Here is a 26,675-nt window from a genome sequence, read left to right on the forward strand (position 1 = left end):
GCCTTTTAGATTTGTGTTGAAATTATCTCGAGTCGTACATTCCTGGAAGAAAGGAATTCTAGGAGACACAGAGAGATCCTGCAAAATTTAAAGGTGGCAATTTAAGAGACAAATTTTAGAGAAAAATATATCCTTTATTTTATTTCTTTCTTCCTAAAACATGGTGTTTTCAGTGTTATTTTCTTACTACATAAATAAATACAATTACAAGCTTTTACCTGCCCAAGAAAAGTATCCCCACGTCCATCCACGATAGTCACAAGGAATAATTCAAATTGGCTCTATGATGTTTAATCCTTATTCTACCCTGAGCAGACAGTTCCTTCCAGGTTAGTTTACGGAGCTTTTACTATTGGTTTTCAAAGGAAGTGAGACCTGCATCACAGGTTAAACGAACAGGAGTGTATTTTCTCTTTCGAGCGGTGCTGCAGGCGAGGGGTGATAGGCTCCGAACCGCTGCTTGTTCTTTGGGCAGGTGGAAGCTCACAGCTTGTTCAGAGGTTTATTAAACTCAACTCTTACAACAGAAAGCAAATTATCTCTCAGGGCACTTTGTCACTGGGTGTCTGTTCGATAGCGATGTCTGTTGCCGCCACAGACTGCGTGGAAAGATCAATGACAGGTTGGCCTGAGAGTGCCCTTGGAGGACGTCTGTCCCATGGGACTTCATTTCAATCCATGATCCAAAGCCTTTTTCTTGAGCTGGGGAGCAGAGCCATCTTCTAGGGCTTTCAGTGGGCTCTTAGGAACCGCACAGAGCAGTCTTCCTTTCCGTAGATTGAGCTAATTGTCTCTAATCAAGCTGAGCGTTTCCATGTATCTTTTGAAATTCACCATATAAACTCAGGCAAATTCCAGATAAAACTGTATTAGGGCTCTCCAGACCCAAAAGGGTGTCTAAGAGATTTATTACAGGAACTGTCCCACATAATTATGGAAACCAAGAAGTCCCACGACCCGCCATCTGCAAGCTGGAGACCCAGGACAGCTGGTGGTGTGATTCAGAGTGAGTCCCAAGGCCTGAGAACTGGGGGCACCGGCATTGTGGGTCCCAGTTGAGTGTGGAGGTCTCAGAACCAGGAGCGCCGACGTCCAAGGCCAGGAGGAGATGGGCGTCTCAGCCCAAATGGGGAGAACGAGTTCTCCCTTCCTCCACCTTTGTGCTCTATCAGGCCCTGCAAATGTTGGATGATGCCCACACTGGGGAGGGCAGTCCTTACTCAGTCTGCTGATTCAAACACTGATCTCTTTCTGCATCACTGGCCTAGACACACTCAGATTTCACGTTTTACCAGCTCTCTGAGCATCCCTTAGCCCAGTCAAGTTGCCACATAAAATTAACCCTCACAAAACTTAAAATACCTTTTGTATTTCATTAAACTGGAAGCCCATTTAAACCAAAATGAGTCCTGTTTTCCCCTTCAGAGCCGAGTCTTGGTGTGTTTTGCTCATGTCTGCAGCACACCAATGCCAGTTCATGGGCCAGCGTGTCCTTAGTTCTCAGCGGGGACTCAGCCAGCATGGTGCCGAGTCCACCTGTCTCCAAGTCTGTTGGTCACAGGCGAATTCCTGTTGATGGACAGGCTGAGTACATACATCTTTGGCTTTGTGTCCTCATAACCACCTCTCCATACCTTCAAGATTTTGACTACCCAATTTTGGCTATAATTTTAATATCAAAATAAATATTAATTAAGTGGCCAGATTAACAACAACAACAACAAAAATAGAAGATCTAATTTAATCTAACAAATAAACAAACTGGCTTAATTAAAGAAGAAATTAAAATTGCAGGTAGGCCGTAATTTTGGTTTTCCTGTTGGACTCTACTATTTTACACATTGTTCATTACCACCCCAGATCTGTCCTTCAGACCCTGCATTTAATTCCGTTTCCCCGAAATTAAGACCGAGTCTTATAGCGTATTTCCCCAAAAATAAAACCAGGCCTTAGATTAATTTTTGCTCCATTAGGGCTTATTTCAGGGGTCTTATTTTTTCATGTACAACCAGCTACATTTATTCAAATACAGTCATGTCATCTTCTTCTGGAACATCATCATAACATACTAAATGCATCCGTCTGGCTGACGATCTTAACTGGGGCTTATTTTTGGGGTAGGTTTTATTTTCGGGAAAACACAGTTGTTAAGATACCACTAAAAGAGCGATAATTTCAGGTGTCTGCTAGGCACTACTGGGGAAGGGCCAGGCCCACACAGAGGGGCACTGACTAGCGAGCACGTGTGTTGGTGCTAGCCCGGGGAAGCTACACACCTCTGCATCACTCCCTCCCTGTCCTCTGAAGGCTACAGAGGCGGCTGGCTCAATCCAGACCAACAACCCTGGTGACTGTCCTCTCTTGCCTCCTGGAGGTGGAAGATCCCCCTAAATTTCATGTCTGCCCAAAGCCTTAGAACGTAACCTGACTTGGAAGTACGTTCTTTGCTTCAAACTGAGATGTGATCAAATTGAGATGAGGTCATACTGGATCAGGGTGGCTCCTCTTCGGGCAACCAGTGTCCTAGTAGAAAAGGGAAATGTGGTACAGACGTGTGCACAGAGGGAAGACATCGTGAAGAGACACATAGGAAGAACACCCGGTGACGAGGGAGGCAGAGGTTGGAGAGGTGCATCTAGAAGCCCAGGAATGCGTAGGACTGCTGTCACCAGAAAAGAGCTAGGAGAGCGGAGAGGAAGGATTCTCCTTCAGAGCCTCCGAAAGGAACCACCTCTGCCAGCACCTCGATGTCAGACTTCTAGCTTCCAGAACTGTGGGACAATGAATTTCTATTGTTCTAAGGCAGCCAGTTTGTGAGACTTTGCGATGGCAGCCCTAGAACATGAATACAACGCCCGATTTCCCCTCCTACTCCATTGCTCTGTTCTCTCGTGTGGTACGTCTGGGGAAGAGACAATCCAGGAGGGAGGGCAGTATGGCCTTAACCCTAAAGGCCCTTTGATGAGGGGCTGGCTATGGGCATGCAGCCCTGTACCTTCTCACTAGGTGTAGTTTGGGGTTATCTGGCAGAACTGGCCTCATTCTAGGGCACCACTGGTGGCCTCCTGGGGACCGGCTTCCTGTGACAGTTCCGCCATCCTGCCAGTTTGCTTGAGCAGACAAGTAGCAGTGCTTATATTAACCAGGCTTGAGGTTTTATATCCTATCTCAGCCCTCCAGGCATGTTCACCTCCCTCGTAATAGGTAACCCTGGCCTTTCACGTTCAGGCTTTCAACTTTCAAACATGTTTTCTGGAACTCATCAAGTACAAAAGAAAGGAAAAGGCCATTATGACCCTGTGAAATTTTTTACATTGCATGTAATTTTAAGCAAGTTACATTATCCCCAATCTAACTACATTAAAGGTGATTTCAAATTTAACTGAATAGTTTGATATTTCCGTTGTTTGTTGGTTGAGAGGAAATTATTATTATTTTGAATTCAGATATTTACTTATTTATTAAATGTATTGGGGTGACATTGGTTAGTAACATTATATAGGTTTCAAATGTACCTTTCTATAGTGCATCATCTGATATTGCATCATCGTGCGTTATTATTAATCCATCATCCCCCCTTTTGCAGATTTTCTAAGTTGACTTTTAAAGGGATTTACTCCTAAGGAAGTGTTTCCTTGTGACTCAGAGGCAGGCGGGACGTGGTGCCTCTGTCACCTTCTGTTGGGCTTCCATGCAGAACTACTCAGAAAATTGTAGGTCACCACTTGGGATAACCCTCCTGTACAGGGCGATGGAATATTGTGGAGTTGGCAGCTTTTGTCATCTGTTACTAAAAAGGAAAGATCAGCATTTTTAAAGGTGCAATGTCCCCAGACTGGTTTTGATTTATAAGACTGACAAGGTCAGCTCTTCAATGGCTGTAACCCAGAGCCTCATATTAAGAAAGAGAGATTCAATTTGTCTCACCATTCCAGAGATGCCCCTATCCTCTGTGGATCTGAAATCTCCAAATGACAGTGGGGGGACGGCTGCTTCTCTATGCAGCCCGTAATTTACTGGGCTGTGACTGAGATGACCTCTTTTCATGTAGGGAAAGTGAAGTCCTGGGTCACACCTTTATTTTCACTCCTTGCTGCTTTATCATCTTTGATTTTCCTTTGATACTCTCATTGATTTAAAAAACGCCTACAGGTAGGTCACGGCTAATCATTCTGAGTCAGGAATGGATTTACATTTTCAAGTCTTTTTATCTAAGGCTATCACTGTTAATGAGGATTAGGAGGGGCTCAAAGTTCAATATCAAGCTGATAGCTACAGGTCAGTCAACAGTCTGAAATGGGGAAAGGAAGATGAAATGGAAACCTCAACATCTGAAGAGGAAACAAACATGAAATCAAAACCATCCTTAGACTGGATTCAGGTACTCTGTTCACAGGGAAAGAAGGAATGTGGAGATATTGGTTGTAAAACCCTTTTTCTAAGTTGTTATAAGAGCTTAATTAAAAGGAAGCGAGTATCTACATGTTCGTGTTGAGTTGCATATCAAAAGTTCTTTGAAGTAGTCCAAATTAGCACCCCAAGGCCAAATGCCAGCTTTAATGCTAATCCCTCACTCATGAAAATCCTATGTAACAAATTAAAAGCACCAGGTCGTTGTATATTTAGCTTTTATCTACACAAATAAGTAGCCAAAAGTATCACAGCTGTGTCCGAGGAAAGCTCAGGTGAATTTTTTCATTCTCAGAAGTCGGGGGTTATTCCTCCACAGTTGAGTTCATCGAGTTTCTAGCCGCAAGTTCTGCAGGGACAGCCTCGGAATCACCTGCTGAACCCATTCCTTCTCCAATTTCACTGCCACCGTCTCTCGAACAAATTCAGTACTTTAAGAGATTGGACCTGTCCAGTTGTCAGGGCTTAAAACCCAATTTCTGGTATCTTAAATTATTGGTTCATACAACAAGGCATCTGAGGGAAGCTGCTGGGTTTAACGTGGATGTAAACAGGTTCAAAGATGCCATAAGGTCTCTGCCTCTCCCTCCCTTCCCCTTTCCTCCGTTCCCCTCCCCTCCCTTCCCCTCTCCTGCTCCTCTCCCTCCCTCTCCCCCTCTCTCTCCCTCTTCCTCACCCCCTCCTCTTACTTCCCTCCCCCCTCCTTCTCTCCCTGTTCCTTCCCCTTCCCCCTCCTCCCCTTCCCCTTCCTCCCCTTCTCCCTCCTCCCCTTCTCCCTCCTCCCCTTCTCCCTCCCTCCTCTCCCCTCCCCTCCCCTCTCCCTCTCCTCTCTCAGGCTCTGCTTGTCTTTGCTTGGCTTCTTTAAGGCATGCCTTCTCAGTATGTCAGACAAGATGACTGCCAACAGTTCTAGATCCCCATTTCCAAACCGAAAGAGAGAGTGTGCTCAGATAGCTCCTGGTTTGGGTGGCATGCCATCCCTAAACCGCCATTGTGCACAGGAACATAGGGTCTCCTGATTGGCCAGGCCTCAATCCCACCCATCTGCACACTGTAGACAGTATGGGAAACAGCTTCCCCACTGGAAGAGCCAATAGCCCTGGTACTATGACTCGTGGAAATGTGTGTGTGATGATCTAGAACCCTTGGGCATCACTTCCTGATGTACAATCATCTAAGCTGCTCCTGACTTAGACAGGCCTTGTATCCAGGAAGTGTTGGGTAGATATCCGTGAATGAAGGAGTCGGCTGTAGTCCTCCATGACCATCAATGTCACCCAGGTGCTTCATTAGGCGTAATGACGTGCTATAGGATTTCGGAGGACAGATCTGCTCCGTAGCAGTCTGGGCCTTAGCAGAGTCCTTTATTCATGTTTGAAACATCGGATCTAGGAGGATACAGAGTTTTAGTTACTAGAACATTCAGCTCATGCACTTAATATGGTACCTTTCAGCTGCCAGGCACTGTTCTGAGCTCTGCACATCCCTGCAACAGCCCCATAAGACGTGGTTGCTTGTATCATCCCATTACTCAAATAAGGGAATTTAGGTCCATTGACTTCTCCAGAGTCCCGTAGCTCCTAAGTGGCACAAGCCTGATTTGAGCCTAGACAGTTCCATTCCAGGGTTTATGTTCCTAGTCACTACACTGTATTGCTTGGATAAGAAAGTGGCTGAATTTCACAAAAGAACAGTCCCCCCAACATCATATTATGCCACATTTGGACAATACCTCGGGAGACTAGGCAGTCACGGCAATTGGATGCGATTTAATGAAGGCTACTCAGTGCTCCCCGTTCTGCAGCGGTCTCCGTCACTGACCTGCTCCATTGTCTGGGGTTCTAGCCTTGGAAGCTTTCCTCTTCTACAAGTAACAGTGGGAGGACGGAGACACTAAACCCATGCTGGCACTGATGTCTTAGAGAGGAGTAATACACGAGTTTGCAGACTTATTTTGTCATTTCACAGGGCACATGGGAAAATGGGCAGGGAAATTTGGGGGCGGGGCAAGAGAGCCTGTGAGAAGTGGTGAAGAGCAAACTGGTCCCACAGCTGGGGTAGGGACAATGTGTCTTTTGTGCAGTGGAAATCCCAAAACTAGGGGTGCAGGAATGGAAATGACACTGGGAACAACATTTTACAGAACTTTACAGTTAACAGAACTTTCCACGTGTCTCATTGTAGAAGATAATCATGGTACCCTGTGAGATTAAAGAAGGAAAAGCTGACATAGAGCAGTACCTCCCTGAGGAGACATTTTTGATTGTCACGAAGTGGGGGGAGGGGCGGAACTGCTGCAGTCTCGTGGGTCGGGGATAGGGATGCTGCTAAATGTCCTCCTCAGGAGAAGGAACTGTCTGGTCCCAACGTGTCAAGGCTGAGAGACTGTCTTAGTGCGTCAATAATTGGCCAGGTCATTAGCAAGTATCAAGTCAAGACTGGAACCCAGGGCATCAGATGACAAATTCTTTGCTTGTGTCCGTAGCCTTTGGCATTACACAGTGAGATGCAGGTGATGGCTTTATGTTTTGGGAATTACAACAGCACCACTTCAAATGGTGCAAATTATTGATAGCCCTCGGTCCTTTGAGAGCATCAGCTCACCCCTTACTGTTAAATCTGTCCCACGCCTATGTCACCTCATGGAAGATGACTTCACATCCAAAACACAGATGTCACCTTCCTTACTGAGTGCCCATATGCCCCCATTTCACAGTTTGCAACAGATTATTTTATAAACAGGACTATGATTAACTCCTCTAAAGCTGTTTTTGTGATTATTGAGGTGATTAGGATTTGATCACCACTCTATCTGTGGGTACATCTGCTGTTTGGCTAATGGGACATCAGATGGTCTGTACTGGGAACTGTTATGTGTGTGTGTGTGGTCTGAGTGAACAAAGGGCCATCACGTCCGCATCTTCTTCACTGATCTGGGATGACTTAGCTCGCTTGTGTATAGACTTCAGATTGTCGCAAATGATAATTGGAGTGGCAAAAAAAGCTGCTTTCATTACTATATTGAAAGGAAGTATGCTCAGAGAATATTGCTCAATTTTCCCCATATGTACAAATGACTAAATAAGAGGACACAGTTTTAAAGATGAAAGAGAACTGCCCTAATAAATAATAGGAAATGTACTAGAACTTTCCCTGACCCTCTCTGACCTAATTCTTACCATCAGCCTATCAGATTGCTGCGGTTGGTTCCATTTTATAAATGAGGAAGCTAAACTCAGAACAAGTTGTCCCCGATCATACAGCTCGAGCTGACAGAACTGGAATCTGAATGCCGGCCCCGATTGCAATGTCCTTTATAGAGTTCTTACATCCTCACACCTTCCCATTGGCCTGGGACCTGGATCGTGGGACGGGTTGTCACGGAGGCTGTAGCTTCCCCCTCCCTGAGAGACTTTACGAAAAGTATGTACAGCGTCTATGACCCAGTGTATTTAACTCTTCACCTGTGGTCTTCAAAAGCCTGGCCTAAAGTGCTATGAAATGAAACTGTGCCCATCAGAGATCCCCGGTTCCAATTATTGGTAAAGGACGCTGTTAAGTCCAGGCCAGAGTTACATGGTTTAGCACTCTGAATTCCTGTCACATATCATTGACCTTCTCAATGGATATTTATTTATTTATGTATTTACTCCGTCACTTCACAGACACTCACAGACATCTACGACATGTCAGCCCATGTACAAGCTCCACGAACCCAGTCCCTGACCTCAGGGAAGCTCATATTCCACATGATAAGACAGTTAACAAGTAAACAAAACTTCTAGATTGTGCTTGGGAAGAAATAAAGTGGCTACAAGAAAAGAGAATCACAGGGAAATCCACTTTCGAAATGGGATTCAGGAAAGGTCTATAAGGAAAAGCTGCCCTTAAGTCGAGGTCTTGAGAGGGGGAGAAGGTGGGAACTTCTTCCAGAGGTCAAGGCAGGCAGAAGAGGAGCTAAGCCCAAGCTGGGAAAGGGTTCCAGGTGCTCAAGGAACTTGCAGAAGGACATGTGACTGGAGTTCACCAAATGGTCACAGATGAGAGCGAAATCAAGTCAGCAGGGAGAGGTCCTGGAGGTTCCAGAAAGGAATTTATTCTGAGCGCAGTGGGGAGCCGGGGGTCACTATTTCAACCCGGGAGTGAGGCCATCTGGTTTGTATTTTAAGAGAATGCATTGGGGGAGCAAGTGTAGAATTGGGCAGATCACTGAGGACAGTTTCCGGGGGCTTCCTGAGAAGGAGGGAGCAGAAGAAATAGGAAGAAGTAGGTAAATCTGCAAGATATAGTAGCAATTGAATAGACACTTAGGTTGATGAGCTATCTGTGGACATTTTTTATTTCTCTGACCAGCCTCTAAGCCACGCTGTATACATCTTACTCAACTTTGCAGCTTCTTCTTCTGCTGTAGTCATATTGAAAACAGGCTTCTCTAGAATCCTCCCTGGTCCAGCCTTGTGTCTGTCAGAGAAAGTGTTGCCTTCTCACCACGTTGTAGATATTTGTTCCTAATTGTGGGGTCTGAGATGCGCTGTCCACACTTGCTGTTCTGCCAAAGTCATACCATGTTGTGAAATATTTTAATTTTTTTAAGTTCACTTTTTGCCTCTCATTAAAGTATTGTCTGACCCAGTTCAGAAATAAATATGTGCAATAATGGCTCATTTAATTTAAGCCTCTCATCTAGAGGAAAACAATTTCAATGAAAATTTATAAAGTCACCCATCAAGGGATTTTTCTCTTATTTCTCATTAGCTGTTTTAAGATGAATGGTGACCCACAATAAGCTTTCCCTTCACGGAATGTGGTTAGAGCTGCCAAAAAGAAAGAGTAGCTACCACCTATCTAATATTTTTAATAGTTATTCCAACAGCATGTCAAGAGCATTTTAGCCAGAAAAGTATTACGAAGATTAAAGCCACATACCCTAATTGTATGTATGTGTACATAGGCAAATACCCTAAATAAAGATGAAGCTGTCAAATGGTGTAGCCGTGATTTGTAGTAGGAAAGATGACATAAATAATTTCCAGTTAGTAACATGCGATAAACTCACCACTTGGGGTTCATTTGCTTTGATTTCAGAATTACCATTTCTGAAGATGGAAGCCTCAGAATCATCAATGTGACTAAATCAGATGCTGGGAGCTACACCTGTGTAGCCACTAACCATTTTGGAACTGCAAGCAGCACTGGGAACTTGATAGTGAAAGGTAATGACTCAGCCAGACAGCGCATACATTAATATTTCTATTATCATTTCTAATAATGTAATCTATAGAAGTGGTGCCATTCATATTACTGTGAGCAGATATCGCTGCTAAATTAATTCATCATGGCAAACATGATATGATTCATAATTCTTAGAGAAGGGTGGGTAATGACTGTGATGGAAAGGCTATCTTTTTCAGAATCATCCAGCACAATTCGGAGAATTACAGCCATTGTATCTATTACGGTATTGTAACTAATACTATCTTCAGTCCTTTAATTAAATTTCCTTCAAGTCTCTGTAGATTTGAAATTCATATCTAGGAAGACTGTGCTAACAAATTAAAAACCCATGATTCAAATACTATTTTTAGCAAGCATTGTTTAAACAATGACTTTGGCGGTCTTTTAGAAGTTCTGCCCCAGTTATTCAGAGATGTGGACACCGATTATTCTGCTAATAAAGGGCTTTGATCACCTCTGTGCTTTGCTGGAGTCACTAGTCAACCCTCTCAGTTTTAAGTTTTCCACATCCCTTACCCTGGGTGCTTTATAGTCATGACAGAAAGTCTCTGATGGTGTTGCACAGCCTGTGACATCACGTGTTCCAGCCCCACTGGGTTGGTGGGAAGGGCTGAAGGTACTAAGTGAGAACGGTGAAGGCTGCAGTTTTCATTTACATCTTATTGTCATGCCTATCACTTTATATCACGCCTAGTTATGTATATAGTTTGGAGTTGAAGGGATCTTGGTGATGATGTGACTGAGGATGACAAAGCTGGGTTGTGACTTTCTCAAGGTGACCAGCTGCGGAAAAGGGATGCTAACCCGGAACCCTGGTTCTGCCTTCTCCTGGCTCTTTCTACTGCATTGGGAAGCACCTGCACTTATTTTTCCTGTTTCTCCATAATTAATATAAATAGGTGACATCATATTAGTTCCTTTTGGCCCGTTTGTAGCTTTCTCTATACAGTAAGATAGCCTGAGGCAAATAAAAACATTCAAAAAGAATATTTGCCTCAATTTTAATTTAGAGAAAAAAGTTAAAAATCACCTAATTACATACTTCGGGGTCATTGGAAGTTGGAAAAGTCCTACTCCTTGGGGAAGCCTTTTTATCATAAACATTTGTGTCTGTGCAGATAGAAAATTGGAAGCCCCAAAGTCAAAAGTAAATCCATATTTAGATGGACTCCACCGATTTCAGTCTCTGAATTCTTCACTCGGAGCAATTGCATGGCATGTGACTGACGGTGTGCTCACTCTGTTTCACAGGGTAAAGGAGGAAGGTTAGAGAACCTTTGTGAAACAGAATTCCAGCTGGAGGTCTTTGCTAACGTAAGCTACTTCAGCTGCAAAAGGAAGCCCAGTGATCAGCCAGGACCAGGAGGGGTCCCAAGGTTTCGGAGCTGACACCTGTTATAGAGTATTTATTAGTTACGGAGATCTAAGAGAATTCCATCTAAGAAGCAGTGGTCTTACTAGTGATTAACGGGCGGGGCTTAGAATGGAGAGACCTGGCTTTGAATCTCATTTCTCCCACTTACTGTTAGGTTGGTGCAAAAGTAATTGCAGTTTTTGCAAGTTTTGAATTTTGTAAGCCACAATTGCTTTTGCACCAACCTAGTAGCTTTATGGCCTTGGACAGATAATAACCAGTGTGGGGATATTAGGGGTGTTGTGATGACTGAGATAATCCATGTTAAGTGTTTAGTACAGTGCCGGCACCTCAGAAACAGTAGTAGTAGTTGTTGTTTATATGTTAATAAAATGGCTATGTTTTTATTCTAAATCATATTGAAATGAACATTTATGAAATGTCCACCCCAACACATTAGAATCACTAGCAAAGAGAAGAAAGCCCGCCAAAGAAATGACTGAGGGGTGAAAGATAAGACACCTACACAGAGAAACCACATGTATGCTGTTCTGTCCTGCTGCAAGTGGGGAATTTTCACAGGTGGAAACAGCCTATGTCCTGTATTTGATTGCCATCCTCCTCGCAAACCTTGACTTCCTCAGCTCTCAATCACTTGAGAGCTGGCAAAATGGAAGGTCCTGTTTTGCCTGCGAGTCCTCACCCCAGCAGAACCTCCAGCCCCAGGACAAAGCCACTGCCGGCCACCCTGCCACTCCCAGGCTTGTCTTGTCCTGAATCACGGTGCAAAGCTCACAGATACACCAATGATGAAAGACACCACGGTCACCTGGCCTTCTAGTAAAATGTAAACAGCAATTCCCTAAGGATGTTATAAGAGAGAGTTTTAGGCTATTCATAGGTCACCTTTTTTTTTTTTTTAATTTTAGTAATTGCTTCTTTCAACGTGTATTAGGAAAACATTAGTTTTCCATTTATGGCAAGGATAAAAAATATCTCCTTTTACAATGTATTTAAGTAAAGAAGGGAGTCAGTATAAAGAAACGTGTTAAGTGTGCATTGTCACGTGAAGGTATGTGGAAAAAAAGCATGAAGACAGTCTATGAAACCCGGGAAACATGAGTTACCGGCAACTTTCAGGAGAGTTCAGTGGACATGGGGAAAGGACTTAGAGGGACAGGGACAGGCTCAGTGCATCCCTGCCTCCGCTGGCCGCGTGTCTGCTGAGGCACAGGGGGCACTTTAACACTGACATTTCCTACTAGACGGGGAGAGGGTAGGACTGGGCGGGAAGAACCTGGGGCTGTGAAAAAAGGAAGACAGAGGTGTGCAGGTACGAGCTGGGACAAGTGGTGTCCCCGCCGCTCGCCAGGCAGAACTCATTTGTTTCAAAGTAGCCTTTTGTGTGGCCAGCGGCGGCAGTCAGCTTTTCCACAGAGGTCCTCTGGTTCTGTATTCTTCTAGATGAAGTGGGGGAAAATGAAAAGAAACAGGAGCTTTATTTGGTCCATGTGTTCACCGAGGTTAACAACCGTGTTGCTATGGGCGAGGTGGAAGGTATTAGAATGCTGCCCCCCCCAGGGGGGCTGGTTCTGACTCTCGGTAGCATTAGCGGGAGGTGCTCATGTGCAGGGGGCCTCCAGGTCCCTGCAAAGGACGTTCACAGACACTGAGAAAGACAGTTTAGAAACCTGCCCCAGAAAGCACAGGAAGGCCGAGAAAACTGTTCCGAGCTCCCGGTCACCTGTGCCAGGTACTGACTCACACATCAAAATGCTGAGCCCCACCCCTTTCATGCAAATGGGACCATGTGACCCCAAATATGGCTGAGGGCGCTGTGTTCATTCGAGTTTGAAATCTACAGGGGGACTCATTTATCAGAGAAGGTGTTCTCCAACCTAAAGAGGTGCTTGTATTCATTTTGATCTCCTGATGTGTCTGGGATTAAAACACGGAAGGTCAGACATCAGAGCACATCTTCTCTGACCTTTTCACGATAATTCTATCATTAACAACACTTTTAAAAGCCAATTCTCTTCCTCCTGGCCCCCACCCCCACGTTTGGGAGAGAGGCGGAAGATGGTGCAAAACACAGGGTCAGGAAGTAGAGAAGCAGAGCGAGGGGACAAAGCCACTACACCAGGTACAGGAGGTTTAAAATCCGTCTGAGGCAGGCAGCGGTCAGATGGAGAAATATTCAGATGACGTGGGAGCAAGCGGCCTTCCAAGCTGCGCAAGTGTGACAGGTGCCCAGAGGGCTCTTGCTAACCATCCCATCATCTGAATTTCTACATCCTACAGATTTCATTTTTCAAGCTAGTTACAGTATATTTGCGACTTTAATTTTAAGCAAGAACAGATCTCAAACCAGACCTCCGAATCCTAATACAAAGCATAGTATTTGACCTTTGAGCAAAGATGTGCTTTAGCCATGGCGGATGTCATTAAGAACTACATGGCGGGCAGGCTGCATTGACGTGTGACGCTGTACCTGTTAGTTCACTTCTGTCTCGACAGTGCAATGAAAGGCATGCCGTTCTGCTGGATGTAGAGTCTGCTGTACAGGTTTCTTGTGACAGTTGTATGTACGTGGCAGTTCGAGAGAAGAGTCACCTGGAGTATTTGTCTCGGGTGTACTCCCTCCAGATAACTGTGGTAATCATAACTCTGCTTCTATTGATCAGCTCCTGGGCTCAAAATGAGAAGCAGGGTGTTAAGCTGTGGCTGCTGTTACCATAGTTACTCTGCTGCACTACCTCCAAAATGACCTCCCGGAACTATGGCTGGTGGCTCCAGACTACACACTGAGAAACCCGGTCCTACCCCAAAGAACGCGGTACCTGCCACCAAGCCAATGAAAGTTCAGTAGGGTGATCAGTAGAAGTGCAGGTATCCTAGGTCTCACCCCTACCCTAATAAATCTATATTTTTAATAAACACCCTAGATGATCCATATACACAGCCAAGTTTGAAAATGTTCCATTTTCAGGGGTGGGCAAATGATGGCCCGTGGGCCAAACCCAGCTGGCTGTCTGTTTTTGTATAGCCCAGGACCTATACAAAAGAATGGTTTCCATGTGTTTAACTGGTTTGAAAAAAAAAAAAAAAAAGCAAAAAAAAAAATCCACTATTTTGAGACATGTAAAAATTTTATGAAATTCACATTTTAGTGTCCACACTTAAAGTTTTAGTGGAACACAGTCCCGTCATCTCTTTACATACGGACTATGGTTGATTTGCACTAAACAGCAGCAGAGTTGAATAATCATGACAAGAGACCATGCGACATATACATTCCTACATAATAATATCCTCAATTTTGCCTCTTGACCAGCAAACCCTAAAATACTGACTAGTCATCCCCTTACAGAAAAAAATGTACTTCCCCTTTCGTTTCATAACATTTTCCCTTCCCCAGATCGGTCTTCAAAATCTGGTCTAAGGTGTAGCCCAGCCAGGTTGTACACAGCTGTCCTTATACCTCATGCTGATCTTCCCGAGTCTGATTCCAAGCTGGAATTAGTAGGGGGATTTCTTTCCCAGGGCCTTAGCCTCACCCCAGTGTCATAAGGGATAACCTCAGTGTTTGGATACAAGTTGAAAATCCAGAGAGGCAATCAGATCATTGATTGAGAGACAGGAGAAAAGTACCTTGGCAGACTAGGGGACGGTGGAGTCAGTTTGATTCTCCAGGATTCGAGGAGACCTCACGCTGCTGGAACCAGACTGTTGGGCCGGGGGAATCTTAAAGCACAAAGCCCATTAACTGGGGGTTTTCAAGACGCTAATCACTTCCTGAACTTCCCACTGTCACCAGCCAGCCGAAATCAGTTGAACTGTTCTACTTTTAGCTCAGACTGTGGTTTCCGCTTTTATTAATATATACAGAGGGTACCAAAAAAATGTATACACATTTTAAGAAATGAAAAAACGGTATTAACATTGTAATACTCAATATATACCAATAACAATAGATGAATACAAGTCACATTTGACTTCTGCAATTACAAGAGGTGCTCAAAGTAGTTCCCATCAGCATAATTTTAATACAGTCTTTTCCTTTCTTAAAATGCGTATTCTTTTTTTTTTGGCACCCTCTGTATATCATTTTTTTGAAGTTGTTCTGAATACAAATTTTACCCTGATTTCATATGGATAGAAAAAGACATTTTTGTTCTTCTTATTGTTTAAATTATTTTTTCATTTGGTACACAGAATTACTTTTATAAGAAAAAAATTATACTTTAACTGTCTAGAAAAAAGATCCTCAGTAGAATTTAACTACAATCACATATACTCCTAACAAGAAATTATTTTGTATTCTCATTGTTCAACCCTGCAAAGTGGTGACGCTCCTGTGGCTTACTGAATACTTAATTGGTTTCTTCATTGCCAGAATCAAGAGTTTATTTATGTGTGAAAGAAAAGAGGCTATCAAATACATGCATAGAGCAGACAGAAAGGAAATTTTCTTACCGATGCTAGAGCGTCTACAGAGTTACAACAGCTCATTGTATAAAATTCTTGTGTTAACTGTTTGACAGTGAGAATTATCAACCTGCCCATGCACAGCTTCACCGACACAATAGTGTAAAGTCTTTTTGATTGGAACTTTTTTTGGAAATGTGTTTGAAGCAGCCCACATCTCCTATGTAAAATTATTCAAGGCTCTATCCATATTTGACTGGGGATCAATCAGAAATCGGTAACCAGCAGTGACATTTGGCTGCTAACCCACAACAAGAGCTTTTCACATTGGGCCCTTATATCAGAATACATTTCCACCTAATTAGATGTCTTCCACTGGAACCAATTATTTCTAGGTGATAATTAAGAGTCTCTCTAATAGGATTAACACAAATTCTAACCCAAGGCATCTAAAGTAGGGAGGAAAAGTTTGTTAGAAGGGCTAAATGCTAATTATGATAGGTCCCCCTGGGAGAGGGACAGTGGCCAGAATATACCAATATCAGAATCTTCAATCTGAGAAAACCTGCCTCAGTGGAGTTGACGACAGTTAACTCCGGTGAATCCTAAAAAAAGGGAGGTGACTGTGCCTCTTGTTCTTCCTGTCTTCACACAGCATGCTATAATCTGTAACTCTTTTTCTACCAAGACGGGAAGCCAAGAACTTGTTGAAACACAGCATAATTATTTCCCTGGACAGCCACGTGCTCATGATGAGGGCCACATAGATTTAGCAAACAGTTTGCCTTCAGCTATGTCAATCATGGATAGAACGATTCCTTTTTTGCCCAATTCTCTCTGTAAAGCAGCCTCTTGCCTTCCAGAATGCCGAGATTTAAGTTTATTAGGATTGCATTCCCTGCCGTCTACCCTGACTCCATCCTGCCCATCACTTCCCCATCCTCGGTCTAGAGGGGAGATGTAATTCCGTAACTACTGCATCTCTCTATGCCAACTCGACCCTTTCAGAAGAAGGCCTCTGTGCTTTACATTCTTACTTTCAGTAGAAAAAACACACAGTGGGTCAATCAGCTCTTGGGAAAATATCAACCTCACTAGTAAATGGGGAAATGCACCAGTGTGATTTGATTTTTATTTATTTATTTTTACATATACAATTGGCAATAGATCAACATCTAATGACAGTTTTTGTTGGTGGGAATATAAGGAAAATGCTGGAGAGCAAGTAAAATTGAAAAAGTACAATTTCCATGGCCCAGCAATTCCATTTCTGGGTATTTTCTAGAGGAAATTATACATGTTCTGAGGGTAACTTACAAACATGTTCATTATGTTGTTTGTAATGACAAAAAAATGCACAAGCAAATTAAAGAAAAGCACAGATCGCATTATTTTGCATATGCATATGAGATGATTTACTACTAAATTAGAATTAGAAAATCATGCCCTATCATGTTGAAACATAAAAATGCACACTCAACATAAGCACTAACTCATGATGGTATTTGTGAGTAAGGGGTCTAGAGTGAATTCATTATTGGAAATACTGTGTTTAGGTAAATTTTTAGAGTATATTCAGAGGGGAAAAAGGTTGGCGTTCTATGAAGAAATGTTGAAGACTGTTCATAGTAGACGTTAAAATGTAAGTATTGCTAAAACATTTTTTTTTGGTAGTTTTATATGTATACTGTCTCAAATTCAAAAGAAGACCTCAGGTCAGAATTCTCCTACATGGTCAGATACTGCAATCAGATTCATCTGGACAGGGGATCTGATTTTCTGTTTCTCTCCCAGATGTTGTAGGAGAGATAAAACCTTATCACTAGTGATATTTAACCCATTTGATCCAAATACTTTCTTTTAAGGCAAACACTCTACTGTAGAATGAAATAAATGGTTTATTTCCAAATGAATACTTATCAATCAAAATAAACAAAACAAACAAATGAAAAAGACAAGCAGACTATGACTCTTTGGCTTCATTAAACGTGAAGCACATAATTACTTTCTTTTCCGGCAATTCAGAGACTTGTGCTGTACTGATTCAGTTTAATTGAACTTATTACCACCAGCAGATAATAAGAATTATATTGAAGATATCCATCTGGCTGGCACTGGAAAACCTTCCATGTTTCATTCTTCATAGCTGTCATAGGCCATACTAATTGCCTCATTTCAGCTGTTTCACAATCAGTATGATTTAGCTATTAATGTGATAAAACCCTTACTAGAGAGGAAGTTGATATTAAAAAGCATAGATCTCTGACCTACCTCCCCACCACTTCAGAACATATCCCCAGCATTATTAAAGTTATACATTTTTCAAATACATAAATAAAAATCCTTCTGTTTCTCATGTAGATCTTTTGAGGTTACAGCCGTCATTGTACATCTTGCCAGAGAACCATTCCCCTGCTGAAGGGAGTAAGTGCTTTATGTTGAGCTTTTCAGTCCGTAAAATGTTTTTCAAAGATCAGTGTGGTTGGTGCACCTACGCTGTGTTTTCTTTTTCATCAGTTCTAAAGCTGAGGTGGATTTTAAATGGCTAATTATGTAATAAACACAAAGAGGGAAGTAAAATTAAGCACTTTTATCTTCCGTTCCCAAATATTGGAACTTCCTGTGGTTTGACACTGCAGCTCTGTCACACCGCCTGGTTTTATATCAACACGTGCGTTCGCAGAAGCAGCGGGGAGTGTGTGTGTCTGTGTCTGAGTTTCAAATTATCCATAGTTTTGTATTTTAGAGGGGGAAGGCAGCACTTGGTCCCAAGTCTGCAAAGGATGGTTTGGTCTGTTAGAAACGCTGAAACAAAAAAGATGTGTTAGAATAATTCATGAGTGGCTCCCACCTTCCTTTCTTCACATTTGTTTTCTGTGCCAAAGGCGGGAGGGGGATTGCTTTCTCAAAGAAGTAACCTCACCAAGCCATGATTGCATTTCTCTGGCTGTCATAGGCAATCAAGTCTAAGAAAACCGTAGGCCTTTAGGTTAAATACAGAATCTGACCAAGATGAAAGTGAGTTAATTAACGTTTTCATCATTTCTCTGATTTACTCTAGCAAGATCCATTTCTGAAAGGTTAAAGTGGTTGTCCCTTTTACGCAGCCATTTGAAGAGCTCAAAGTAGGTGACGGGATGTGGGGGAGGAGATAAATGTGAGCCGAACGTTTACAGCAGTGGCTTGCTTTTGACCTGGCCTCCTCGCAGCTCTGTAATCAGTCTGCAAACGCACAAGAGACGTTATTAAGTGAAGATCAGCAACCTCTGCTTTGAAAATTTCCCAAACTAGGAAACACATCTCAACGTGCCCCACCCCCTTCTCTCTCTTCAGAAGTAGAACGGTTTGTAAATGTAGTAAAACTTGGATTCTACCTAGAAGCGTGGGATCCAGAGTGTCCAATCAGAAGTGTCCTCCCTTCCTTGTAACTTTCATAAGCCACGCCCACTTCTCTTCTGGCACAACACATATCTGTATGTCTCTACTGGCATTGCCCTCAGCCTAAGTGGAACCATGCTACTTGTACTAACACTTCTTGATGGGTAAGACACGGGAATCTGATCGTACAGGCCAGTGTAGGTCATGCAGGGCACTTTGAGGCAGTCCTAATACAAGGGAATAGTCAAAACATACAAAAGAGATGCCATTGCCCCCCCTCTGGACGCAGTGGGCCGTGGACCACCAGCAGTGGAATTGCCCACATGCCTTTTAATACATGTGCATTCCTGGACCTGCTGAACACAAATCTCCAGGGGTGAGGCCCAGGAATTCTCACTGTTAACAAGTTCCCCCCCGGGGAATGCCTACCTACAGCAAAGGGCGGAACCCCAGGGGCTGACAGCCTAGCAGCAATGGACACTAACCGACAAAGAAATAGAGCTGTGTTCCAAGCACAGAGGAAGCACAAAGGAAGGAGCGAGTAACTGACTAAAGGGGTAAAGGTGATGGTTGACCTGGGAATTAAGAGATGAACAAGAGTTCACCAGGGTAAAAACTGTAAAGGTAATCCCAGGCAGAAGAAATTTATCTGACAGCCAAAGGCATAAAGCCCACAGCACACTGGGTCAGGATTCAGGGGAAATACAGAGGGAAGGTGAGATAAGAAACACCCAGAGAGGAGGCCACTGAAACCCTGCCCTTGTACTTCAGGGACTGGGGACAATAAAGAGGCAAATATTTGGTTTTCTTGTTCATGGAAAGAAAACAGATTCCATGAACTGTACCTTTAGGATCCTGACACCAAGTCCAGGGGAAATTTTACATTTTCTATGAGTGTTTAGAAAGAGAAGTGATTATCCCCAGTATAGGATTTTTTAAAATTATTTTTAAGTGTGTGATAATTCATGATATTTGTAGAAATATTAGAAAGAAAATAAAATCTAATCATTCAGCGAGATCTGTACAGATGTTTTTCTTCCAGAATTCTATGTAGGCATGCATATATGTGTGGGGGTGTCTATGTGTATATTTAAATCTGTATCTATCTGTTTTTAAATCTAAAATAAGTGTTCTTATCACAAAAACATCATACTATACAGTCTTGGTTTTTTTTCATTAATATCTTTCTACCAGCATAGATTTCTGAACAAGAAATAAAAACTGGCCCTGTTTTCTTTCCCCTGTGAGTCAAAATAGCATCAGCTAGACTCCTGTACGAGAAACCCCCTGTGATGCCAATGTGTGCAGGACAGAGAGGAGGCTGGAGGGTGGTGTGGAGGGCTGGTTACAGTGTCTCACCTCAGAAGCGTTGATGCAGGGATTCACGTCAGCCTGGAAGGGAGACCCGGGCCATTTCTCGGCCCCTTTCTCCACCCTTTCCTACTGCAATTTCTTATCGGTGACACACACGCTACTGATAGTATGCTGTGTAGATTTTCTAATCCCATGAATCATTCAGGAATGGATGAAATGATGGAATCAGTGTTCGAAATGACCTTGAAAAGATAATCGTATAAACCAAATATAACAGGACTAATTTTAATAGCAGCAAATGTAAACCTTTGCACTTATTCCAAAATTCAGGGTGGGAGAGTCAAATTTTAGGGTCAGGCTGTGTGTTAAAGGTGTCAGTTCACTATAAGATCATTGATGAGTCAACAATAGTCTGTGCTTTTTTTTAAAAAAAAAAAAAAAAAAGGAAATTAAACCTATAACTTAATAGAGTATCCGATACAAGAGAGGGACACATCTAAAAACCTACTGTAGCGCTGTTGAAAATACAACTTGAGGAGTTAAGTGTCCTCACTTTCAGACTGACAGTAAAATTTAAAATCAGCCTAGAGGACGACAACTGAGATGGAGATTGGAGGTTTAGGTCAAGAAACTGAGGCTGGTTAAGCCAAAGAAGAGGACTCTTGGACGGTGGGAAGGGAGGGACCATCAGTGTTTTCAAACATTTCAAGAGCTACCCCACTCTGATATCAAAGGGAAACCAGCTAGGTGGATGGGGGGTATCGGGCCAGAGGGTATTATTTGTGTTCAATAAGGGGGCAACGTTTCAAATAATTAGACCATACAAAAGGTGAAACTAGAGATTTTTCTATTATTCACGATGCTCAGTTCCAGACGGGGTGTCTACTCTGGGGGACCACTACAGAGAGAATCCAGCATCAGATGGGAGAGTGAGGTCTGAGGGTGCGGGGGCCCGTTTTCTAGTTGTGCCGGCGTTCTCAGGGCCCACTCTGGTGACTCTGTACGCGCTGACCCCTATGGACTGCCCAGCTCTAGAATGTTCCTCTATGGTTTTGTGGTTTTGAAAATGTATTTCTGCCCTGGTGTTTTTCTACCCCTGAGCGAAAGTATGCCCCTAGGTTTAATTCCATTATGTGAACTTTATTATTGCAGAGTCTTGCTGTTTTGTTCTCCCAGTGTGAATGTATCCGTAATCAGCAGTGCCGGGTGGGTTGAAAAGGTTATTCTGCTAATTAAGAGTAACGTGTTCTTAAAATAGAGTCCAAAGAAGAATCTCTTTTATATTTAATCGTATGTTGGAATTTGAGGGCGTTCGGTAAACCATACCTTCATTCATTGCTTGCATTTTAAACCCCTGAGTGATCAGCCAAGGTCATCTTGCAGATGGCTTCTGGATGCCAGCTTTGTCCCTGGTACAGCTGACGGGAGAGACTGTGGATTGGTCCATAGCCAGAGGGGACTCGGTGAGGCCCCCCGCAGCAGTAGACCTGCGCTCCTGTGCAGCGTCAGGTGCTGTCACGACTAAACTCGCAGAATCCAGCCAGTCAGTGTGCTTCCTTCACACTCCAGGACAAGGAATGCGGCAGGGCCTTTTCCAGACTTGCTGTTGGTTAAGGAGGAGTGAGCGAGGGGAGGAGAGAGAAGAGGAGTGGTCAGAGACGTGAGGAGTGTTTAAATGTCAGCCACAGACCAGAAGTGGTAACTGGTGGTTCTCATGGCGCATTTAACCGGAACCCCCAGACCTGCTTTGTGTGACTGTGAGCGTGTTTAGAACTTTGAATCGGAATGCTTTTAGACAGGGGGCATGAATTCTCTCCGTTGACCCGGCTCTCCTCATTCTTTTTGTTTTATATCCAAAACCTACATTGACGGTCTTGCCAAGCCCTCTATAAGCATTTGTCACGCAGTAATAAGTGGGTCCCATCACTCTGCAGAAAAGGTCAGCCTTTTGATTATTTTCAATTATTAAATTATTAAGTAGATGTAAATTGACCGTGATGGAGATATAAGAAGAAGACTGAAAAAAGGGAATCTTCCAAATCTCTCTACTTATAATTCTGTGCACGGTCTGTTTAGAATGTGCATTTCACTCCCATGTCTAAACCAGGAGGTTGTCAGTGTGAATAGAAACTCGGTTATCTGAATGGACATGGTCTTCTTGGGAGCAGCCAGTGGTTAATTGGGACAAGAAAACACAAGTCATTATCTTTGAGAATTCTGAAACAAATTGAAGCAGGTTGTCACCTCTCACCAGGAAACAAATTAGTCCTGTCTTTTGAAAGACTCTGCATTCTTCAGCTGCAGACTGGAGATTCCTATCAACTGCCTAAGAAACAGGGAGAGTGTGGATTAGTGGGATGAAAACAGTGGCCATGAAATGCCCAAAAACAAATTTTCTCATTTGAATGACTATTTCCAGTTGGTTTGACTAATGTGTTTGAATGATGAAATTTGTGCTGAGCTTCAGTGCCAGAAAAGTGGGGTGCCATCTTCCAGCTGAAACCATTAGTCTACCAGTCTGTTTGGGAAAGCTCTGTGCAGAAAGGAAAAGCCATAAATTACAAAGAGCTCTTTCCCTGGCTAACTTGTCTTCATGTACTCCCTGCCATTCTGGCTGGGATTAGTCCAGCTTTAGCGAGCGAGTGTTATAAAGGCTGTAAATGGTAAAAAACTTGAGAAGATATAAGCTACTTTTTCCAAATTTTGTGAATAAGGGAATGATTGCAGTCTAGTGGACAGAATAGTAGGCTGAGGTCCCGCCCACCTAGGTCCCAGTCTCATCTGTGTTGTGTGACACGAAGTAGATAACATCTCTCCAGACTCCAGCTTTCTCACCTGTAAAATGCGGGGCCTTGAATAGAGAGAGTTACAGCCTCTTTCAGTTATCAAGTTCTATGATTCAGTAAAGAAGTAGTTGGAATAAAGCATGAAAGCCCTCTAATTTCCAATTTCTTTTTCATTCAACAACAACAAAAATCTATCCTGAGGTTCTCTAACTCACACTCCCCAAGAGAAGGGGATAAAATGTTTCTTGTCCAAGAGATTTACATTATATGACGATTTATTTTGCATAAATTCAGGTCATGACCCCTGAAGGAAAGAGAGAAATCACAATTTAAGTGGTGTGGACAGTTTTGCCTACTAGTCCATCATGAGGGCTCATGAGACAAGGACATGAAAGGACACTGGGCTCAGCTTGTCTCTGTCCTCATGGACCTCTTAAAATATGATCATGTCGCCACACTGAATGGGACTCCAGTGTTTGATGACATGTTGAGTTTATACAATATGGCACCAAACACAAGCCAGCCACTTCAACGGGCACATAGCCAGAGAAAGCCGGAGAGAAAGCTGGCTCATTTGGACAGCTTATTGATTCCAAGGTGGTGCCTTCCTCTGGGATTTTTAAGGGCACTTTTCAGTGTGTAAAACCTTTGTTTTACATCCTGACCTTAAACCTGAGCCCCGTGTAGATGTAATGTATCAGGAAGCAATGAAAACGTGTACGTGAATGTTCGCAGCAGCATCATTCACAATAGCGAACTGTGGAACCAACCCAGTGCCCAGCCCTGACAAATGGATAAACCAAATGTGATCTCTCCATGCAGTGGACTACTATTCACCCATAAAAAGAATGAAGTATTGATACATGCTACTGATACGTGCATGAACCTTAAAAACATGATGCTAAGTGAAAGAACCCAGACACAAAAGGCCACATACTGTGTGATTCTAGTTATGTGAAATGTCTAGAACAAATTCATAGAAACAGGAAGTAGGTTAGTGTCGCCAGGGGTTGAGAGGAGAGGAAAACCTGGACTAACTGCTAATAGGTAAGGGATTGCTATTCAAGGTCGTGGAATGCTATGGAATTAGATAGTGGTGATAGTTGCACAGATAGTAAATATTAAAAATCACACACACACACTGAATGATGTACTTTTAAAAGGTGAATTTTATATTATGTGAATTATATCTCAACTTAAAAGTGAAAAAACTAGTAATGATCTATTTTGCACAACACCACCACCACCCAAAAAAAAAAAAGAAAGAAAAAGAAAAGGAAGTAAGTTTACCAGCTGTGATGTCCAGGGATCATATGATTCCTGGCACTTGATTTGTTCTTAGGGATCGCCAGCTTTACAAGTCTTAGTTACTTTAGGGGCTTTCCCAATCCTGCTTCTCCTGGTAGCAACTCTGAACTCCACTCCTGGAAGACCCTGGGGGAGAAGACTCCCACTGCCAGTCCCCCATCACTGTAGCCCTGCAGACTCCTTTCTCTCTCGTCCTGGGCCAGCACGACAGATATTAAGATCATCGTAACTGGGTGGAGAAGTTCTCTGGTACCATGTCCAATATGGCCCCTCTGTTCCCTTCTCTACTCATATATTGTAGGGGGAAGGACATAGGGTTTGAAATAGACGAGTCAGGTTCAATCCCAGCATGGTCACCTACAAGCTGTTCAAAGTGGACTTGTACAATGGGTATGACAGAACCTGTCCCATGGGGTTGTTGGGAAGACTAAATTGGATCATGGATTTAAATTAATTAGCACATAGCAACACTCAAATCTTTACTCCCTTCTCTTGCTGGGTGTCGCAGTATCTGGCCGAGTGGCCGTGGTGTACAGACACCTTGCCTGTACCATCGCAAGCTTGGCTCGCAGGTAAAGCTCTCTCGCATGTGGGCTCTATCGCGTTCTCTCCCTCAGCTCCAGCACTTCCTCCTGAGTTCTCGCCTTCACTTGGTCATGTCGCCGTCCGCTCAGTCCTCCCACAGCATGAAGCTGGAAGCGTTCCTGATGACCACCTCAGTACTACCCCCGTGTGATTCTATGCACCTCTTTCTTACTGCACCTACTATATTTTTATGAGAATCTATTTCACTCCCATTTGATTATTATTCATTTTTTAATTTCTAATGCCAAGCATAGAGTTCAGTAAATTTTGATTAATCAGTGAGAAATGAGGCATAGTTCTTTTTTCTGGTGAAGACATTAAGTCCCAGCTCACTGACACCCAATAATGACGGGTTCTTATTTTCCTCTGGATGTCGACAACTATTTTTTTTTTATTTTAGTAAAATAATAAATATCTGTAGGCCCATGATCAACTTAAGAAGGAGGATATTACCAGAAACGTACATCTACTTATGCACCCCTGTCCTAATTCATCCCTCAGCACCCTCCCCCCCCCAAGCCTTCTTCCTTCTTAAGCACTTTAACTTTTAATATGTCTCAGATTCACGCGCACTGAATCTTGTGACACACTTCACTGACAGGTTTGTTGAAACATAGTTTGTTTTCTGTGTCACTGCCCTTACTATTTTATTCAAACAGAGCAAGAGATGACCCAATAACCAACAGGGAAGTTACACTGGCCACTTCATGTGACGTAGAGCACGCTCCATCTGGACCGGGCGAGGCGAGCAGACAGGCACTGAGTTCTCCGTTTGTAGTTGAGGAAACAGGCTCAGGAAGGCTGTGCAGCGTGTTTCAGGTCAGAATCCAGTCTGAGGACTAAAGGTCCAACGCTGTTTCCATTACACTCCACTGTCTCAGACTTTGAGACAGAGAAGCATATGATGAAAATAAAAAGGGTGCCCACTTCATAGAGAGGTTGAGAAAATTAAATGTGATCATGCTTTAAAGTGCTCAATACACGTCCATGTCAAGAACGTATAACAAATATTAGGCATCATTATTATTGTCATTTTTGTATGGATTGGTAGGTAATTCAATGTTTGCCTCTAGCAGAACCTTCTGTGAAGTCCCCTAAGCCACCTGGAGCGGTAGCTGGGTCACTGGGTTGAACTGATGACCTGGAGGCCGTCTTGGAGAGACTCAAGGAGTAGAGCTGTTGTGTTGGGCTCTGGAAAACATACGCCTGCCAGGCGCGTTGAGCAAGGCAAGCCTTGCTGAGATGGTACATGGGAGAGTCTGCTCCAGGGGCTGAAATAACCTTGGCTTTAGCCCATTTAGTTTCTCAGCCTGGGTGACCTTGATGAAAATTCATAATCTCGCTGAGCTTCAACTTCCTTATCTGTAAAGAGAGGCACATTGTTTCACTTATTTATGTATTTATGCGTCTTCTGTTGGTTTGGTTTTTTTGCCAGTGGGCTTTGACAACGTACAAAAATACCTCCCGAAGTGAGGTGAGAGTGTGTGTGTGTGCGCACGTGCGCACGAGGACATGCCCATGCATGTTTGTCTTTGTGTTTCATATTATTATACTCAGATTGGTACTATAACAGTATGAGCTATTTGGGTAGTTTTTCTCTATATCATCAAATTCTCCTCCTACCACCTGCTCCCTGGCTTCTCATCCTTCAGATCTTCTTCAGGCCCCTTCTCTGGCCGGCTTATCAAAAGAAGTTTCTTTCTGTTCTTCTCTGTCATAGCACCCTACTCATTTCTTACAGAACACTTCCACAATCTAAACATATTTTTTGTTTTTGCTTACTTATGCATTCAGCATCTGTCACTGTCACTAGAACACAAGCTTCGTGAGGATGAGAATAGCTGGCCTAAACCCACAGTCTTTAGCACATGCCTTGT

The 26,675-nt window shown here is 43.2% G+C and overlaps 1 protein-coding gene across 10 annotated transcripts in view; it reads left to right on the plus strand.

The window, feature by feature from the left end:
• CNTN4 (contactin 4) overlaps positions 1 to 26,675 on the plus strand; it is a 769,828-nt gene that overhangs the window by 696,140 nt on the left and 47,013 nt on the right. For all 10 annotated transcript variants that reach the window (XM_074312213.1, XM_074312216.1, XM_074312211.1 and 7 more), the window contains one exon: positions 9,496 to 9,623. In XM_074312213.1, coding sequence (XP_074168314.1) covers positions 9,496 to 9,623 — 128 coding nt within the window. The remainder of the gene's footprint in view (positions 1 to 9,495; positions 9,624 to 26,675) is intronic.

Source organism: Rhinolophus sinicus, linkage group LG10, assembly GCF_036562045.2.
Source record: "Rhinolophus sinicus isolate RSC01 linkage group LG10, ASM3656204v1, whole genome shotgun sequence".
Lineage (NCBI taxonomy): Eukaryota > Metazoa > Chordata > Mammalia > Chiroptera > Rhinolophidae > Rhinolophus > Rhinolophus sinicus.